This window comes from Eurosta solidaginis, chromosome 1, assembly GCF_040869045.1.
Source record: "Eurosta solidaginis isolate ZX-2024a chromosome 1, ASM4086904v1, whole genome shotgun sequence".
Lineage (NCBI taxonomy): Eukaryota > Metazoa > Arthropoda > Insecta > Diptera > Tephritidae > Eurosta > Eurosta solidaginis.
In genome coordinates, this window is record NC_090319.1 from 372792634 (window position 1) to 372798814 (window position 6181).

At 36.6% G+C, this 6181-nt stretch overlaps 1 protein-coding gene across 3 annotated transcripts in view; it reads right to left on the bottom strand.

Annotated features, from left to right (window-relative positions):
* Osi17 (DUF1676 domain-containing protein Osi17) overlaps positions 1-1341 on the bottom strand; it is a 93438-nt gene extending 92097 nt beyond the window's left edge. For all 3 annotated transcript variants that reach the window (XM_067763042.1, XM_067763041.1, XM_067763040.1), the window contains exon 1: positions 62-1341. In XM_067763042.1, the coding sequence (XP_067619143.1) occupies positions 62-1034 (973 nt within the window). In that variant the 5' untranslated portion in view covers positions 1035-1341. The remainder of the gene's footprint in view (positions 1-61) is intronic.
* Between the last annotated feature and the right edge of the window lie 4840 nt (positions 1342-6181).

A 6181-nucleotide genomic window follows, 5' to 3' on the forward strand; every position in this document is an offset into this window, starting at 1 on the left:
AATTTAAGCAGAACAACGTCTGCTGGGTCTGCTAATAGTTATATAAATAAATTATGCTTACCTGTAGCTGAACGACCTTCCTCCTCAAACGGTATCTCGTTGCTAAGCAAGTGTTTATCCTTGCGTTCTACCCATAAATCATCCACACTATCCTTGGCTGCTGTCGCCTCTGTTGGTTCATGTTGCAAATTTGTAAAGTCGACTTGATTGCGATAAAATTTTACACGTTGTGTTATGTTAACATCGTTAACATCAAGTGCACCATTCAAGTAACTAAAAACATTCTTTTGAAAGCAACTAAAAGTTGGCCGTTGATAACAGTCGCGTATAATATCATCCCATAATTCATTTCCGGCAGAGAAGCGTTTCGCGAAACGCATAAAAATTGAATCACTGCCATTAATGCGTGTGCTACTATTATTTTTGTTGTTGTTGTTGTAGCTGCTGTTACTCCAATTATTGTTGCTCTTATTCGTCGCATCCAATTTTTGCCAATTCATATTAATGCCAATGGCTGTTTGCGTCGTCAAATTGCTGTGAGCGAGTAATGCCAGACTGCTGCTGTTTAAAGTTGGTTGCATAGGCGTCGTACTATCAAACAAGTCAGCTATTTCAACTGATAACGCACATTCAAACATTAACAACAAAATAGCGATGAACAGTGAACATCTTTCTACTGCCATATACAAGTGACAGTCATTAAGCATCGTTCGCATTTGTTGCTTGAGTTTGTTGACTGCTGCTGCAGTTTGTCTGTTTGCTGCGGAGTTGCTTTGTGTAGTTGGTGCAATCACACCAATGTGCCGATTCCGTACGCAAGATTTGTGGTTAAACGCAGAAATCGTTTGACTATTTGTTGTGTTGTTGTTATTTCTTTTGAAGTCGTTGTTGTTTCGATAGATGCTGTTGTTATTGTGGCCCATGTCACTGCTGTTGTTTTGTGGTTTACCTGCGATCCAGTTTGGCAATATGTTTGATCTAAAATATGTGGTCCGCGTTGTAGTATATTCTTTGGACTCGCTTATTTTCTCCATTGCTTTAGCAAGCAAATTAGTTTTGTTTTATTCTTGTTGTTGCTGCTGTTGTTGTTGCTGTTGCGGATGCTGCCACTTTTGAAGCTGTTTGCGCTTTAGTTGCATTTGTTCCTTTTTCCTTATATTTAAAAGTTAGCACTGCTTGAGCGTAAGTATTTTGCGCCAGTGAAATTCTTTCATTTACTTTTCTTAGAATATTCAAGTCAAGTTCAATTGTAACATTTTACAACTTTCTCCTTCTTCACAATATTTGTCATTTATTTTAAGTATCTGTCTTTTAAAAAGTATCCGGTTGTTCTTGTTCTTGCAGGCTACTAAAGCGTGAAAATTGTGTTAGTTTATTAATTATTTAAAGTGAAAATCAATTGAGTTTTTGTTTGTTCGCTTTAGAATTTTATTTTTAAAATAAGATAATATTATGCGTCATCGCTTTCTCCGATTTTGTTGCAATATGTGTATATTTTAGTACCCCTTGCAAGAAGCTCCAATTGGCCTTCTGACAATTTATAGTAGCTATAAGCTCAGCTGACTTTAACACTTTTGCAAATAGCACAGTGTGTGTTCCCGCAGAGAAATATATATCCCAATTTCTGTTTCAGAAACTACTCGGTGTACAAACTCTACTCATATGACCTTCCAATAAAAATCATCGCTCGAAATGGGAGACTTTTGGTCGTTTTACCACGCATGTTATCATGATTATGTTTTTGTTTCAGGAAGAATTTTTTTTATAGGAATATAAATGACAAAAATTTACAATCTCGAATAAAACTTATAGGGATTGTAAAGATTAAAATTTGTTAATTTTTTTAAACACTTTTAAGAATTAATGAGCTTAACACCGATAAATAATAATTGGTAGTCAATTGGGGAAAACTGAAAAGAAGAAAGCATTTACTGGCACATTGTGATGGTACAATTTCGAAAACCGCCACGTCATCATCGTCAGGTAATTTCTTAATGTTTTCTCCGACGATCGAACAACGGTCAGCCCGCTGAAATTGCTCGCTGATTTTCTTTTTTTGCTAATTTCAGTTTCACCGGTTTTCACACCCTCGCACAATTAAAGACATTCTCTCTTTACGTTAATTTGTACAAGATGTGTTATTTGTATTTGTTATTGTACCTGTTTTTCACTTCAAAAGTTTATTTGTGTATAATATTTAAACTCGGGCTCAGTTTATATGTTAATATGTTGGTACATATGTTTAACCCTCGGATTAGCGGTGAATGAATTCAACACATCTTAGCATTGTGGTCTGGCCAGATGAACTTTGACACTTTGAAATTTATCCACAAATATTTGAACTTTTATTTAAAGTTTGATGAAAACTCGCCGCACACTGTGATTAACCAGACCCAAGTTTGAATTTTTATTAAATAATTTTGAAATGAATACGAACTATGAGGTCTTATGGCTTAAAAATATGTTCGTCTAGCCAGACGATAACGCTAAAATGTGACATAATCAACTTTGGTACAAAAAAAAAAACGATTAAATAAAAAGAAAAAAATTTCGATTTCCGAATTATTAAAAAGACCGCCTTTAAACTTAAAAAGTAACTAAAGCTTTTCATGATCGGGTCGATAGCAGTAAAGTTATTCACGAAAATAAAGTCTTCTGGTCTGGTCAGTTGCCATAATCTATCGGAGGATTAAAGGTGTATTTAGTTTCTGAAACATAAGTTCTGTTTCAGGTTTCTCTCTGGGGACTTATAAACCACGCTATACCCTTTCGCAGATTTTTCGATTATTATTGACTTTCTTATCGGCTTTTCATCGACGGCTCACAGATGTTTTATCGATATTATAGTGACGTTCTATCGGTATCTGTTTCATAAAAAACTGATGAGGCTTAGGAAACAAATCGATAACATGCCGATAGTCAATTAATAATATTCCATGAAGAAATCAATAATTTTTCGTTTTAAAATCGATAGCTTTTTGATAAAAAATCGATAAATTTTCAAAAAACCGATAACACTTTGATAGCAATAAGATTGACTCGCGAAGGTCTTCCTGGCTGGACTGTGTTCTGGCGCCTTCTTCATACCTTTAAATAAGGCTTTTTCAGTGATAGTAGACGGAGGAAGTCGGGGTTAGAGGAGGAAACCATTGAGCACGTTTTGTGTGAAACAGCTGTCGGATCTAGAAGCAGCAAGTGGCACAAGTCCTAAAAAGCTTCAAGTATTTGCGAAGAAGACGGAGCTATTTTATGACATAGGTCCTGATTTTTGATAGTGGTTTTCAGTTTGGTCGTCAAACAAACTTCTGGTAACACTATGGAGTCATTCAGTCTATGTGAGGTCCTCATTGACCGGCCAGTTCAACCTTACTTAACCCATATTAAATCAATAACTGTTTGACAATATATCGAACATTTTTTGCCACCTAATTGATATTATTTCAATTAAAAGTCGATGACAAACCGATAAATCATTGATAATTAATCAATAGTACATCGGTGAGCTTTATTATTGTTATAAATTTATAGCACTTCGATTTTTGAGTTTTGTTAACAGCCTTATAAGTGTATTTTAACTTTTGGTTAATTTATGAGCTCAAGGCCACAAGGATAAATAAATAAAACGCCATATATAAAATTGGTCGATATTTCGGTTTCAATCTGAAAACATCCTCAGCGCTAGAAAAACTCAAAATTACGAATATCGATAACAATTCGATAGCTGGTATACGTTTCGCCGATAACACACCTTTAACAAACCGATAGCTCGTCAATAAAAAATGGATAACACGCCCATAACTCGTCAATGCCAAACCGGTAACTCATCGATTACCGTTGCCAGATCGTGAGTTACTGATATGAGTTACTGATAACAATCATTCTTGACATCCTTCCACTGGATCTAGCTGGTCATCGAGCAGCGGCAACGTCAGCCCTGCGTCTAAGGGAGTTGCTGTTTTGGAACAACAATACCACAGGACACTCAAGTATAGTAAACAAATACAGTTTTCTTCCTCCTATCACAGATCGCTATGCGACCACAACAGTTGCGGAAACCAACTTTAAGGTAAACATACCCAGCAGGGATACCTGGACGGAGTAGGATAAGTGCCTTGCTATGGGCAGCAGCATTTCCATATACACGGACGGCTCTAAGCTAAACGGTAGAGTTGGAGGTGGAGTATACTCAAGGGACCTTGACCTCCAGCTCTCATTCAGACTATCCGATCACTGCAGTGTATTCCAGGCAGAAGTTGCAGCCATAAGGGAAACCGCAGCTAGGATAGCGACATGCAATGTCGGCAAAGAAATTTTTATCTTCAGCGACAGCCAAGCTGCCATAAAATCTCTTGGCTCCCATTCGTTCAATTCTGAACTAGCACTAAACTGTCGCCGATCTCTTCAAGAGATGGCTCAACAGAACCGAGTGCACCTCACATGGGTCCCAAGACATAGGGATATCGAGGGAAATTGAATTGCAGATGAACTCGCTAGGCAGGGTACAACCAGGCAGGTTCTTCCTGGACAAGAACTCTTAGGTATGCCCCTGTCCACATTCAAGCTAATGCTAAAAGAGCACAAACACCGGGGTGTCGGTGGTTCACCTCATTTGCAACTGCCCAGCACTAAGCAGAGCACGGCAGCGCTTTCTGGGAGTTCCATTTCTTGATAATCTGAGCCAGGTTGTGGAGCATGACGTCAAGGACTTGGTAGTTTTCATCAGGTCCTCAAAATGGTTCGAAGAGGAAAGGTAACGATATTTTTCGTGGTATTACAACGGGCCTAATACTACTGGCCTAAGTGTGCCCTCGGGCAGCCACCCTAACCTAACCTAATCTACTGATAACAATATATGCTACTTTGGACTAAGAGAAAGTAAAGTCCTCTCTCGGCAAACGAAAATCATGCTCTACAAGTCAGTTATCGTACTCGTCCTGCATATAGTGCAAAAACATGGACCATGACAACATCAGATGAAGCGGCTCAGGGAATATTCGAAAGAAAACTTCTTTGAAAGATTTATAGATAGGGAATATGGAAAATCTCCGTAAGCTCTACGACGGCCAACTCAGCCGGTTGATCCAGATTAACATAAGGAGGTCCTAATCCTTATACACACTAAGTCGGGAAGTACCATCATGAGGTCGCCCCAAGAGAAAGTTGTTTTCAATATACTCTTGCTTAAACGAAGTAGTATGCCATCTGCCTTCTGGCGAGAGGCTGACTAATGTATTAATTGGTATGTCCCTGACGCATATACACTGACTCATTTGGCAACAGGTGTGATGCTGATGCAGAGATTGGCAATTGATATTTCGTAGGACAGCGCCGCGTTAAAAATACCAGTTGCTAATATGCAAAATAGCATTTTTCTAGTATTCAATTAGTTGGTTTGATTGCATGGAATCGATTAAGAAAATACAAAATAACGATAAAATTTAACCGATCATTCGATAAAAATAATCGATTAAAATAATCAAATGATTTATCACTGCCATCTCTGCATACTGATAATAAATATGTTGCAAAGACAAACTGAGAGATAGGGCTATTTATGGTTGCATTTCTTAGCAAGTTCGTTTCTTAAGTCTTTTGTTTTAATTGCATAAGTTAATTTTTTTGCACTTTTTCGGTGTTTGTAGTAAACGTTAGATGGAATTTTATCTTTTTTTATTTTGAATGAAATTCTTACACTTATTTTTCACATTATTCACTTCTCTAAAACTATTTAAAACAACTCCTCCATTTATTTTCACTTTTCGCACTGAGTATTTAGTATCACGTTTTGCTGTTAACAATTCTCTATGTTCAAGAAACAATTACATAGTGTTATTGATTGAAAACTATTCGTCTAATCCCATAAACAATAAACACAATGACCACTTTGGCATGTTATTAAATACCAAGCGATTGGGTTTGAGTGGATACTCAAGTAATTGTTTTTTTTATTACTTTCATTTGGCGGTTAAAAAATTTTATATTTTGCGCATTGTTTGTGAGAAAGCTTTGTAAGTATCACTTAACATTATTGAATTAAAAATTTTATTGTTTTTTCCGTTTTTAATTTTATTTATTCGTGTAACACCAATAACTTTTTTAGGTGAGCATTAAAGGTACACAAAAAAAAAAAACAAACAAACAAAAAAAAACAATTATAAAAAAAATTCCATTATAATCAACA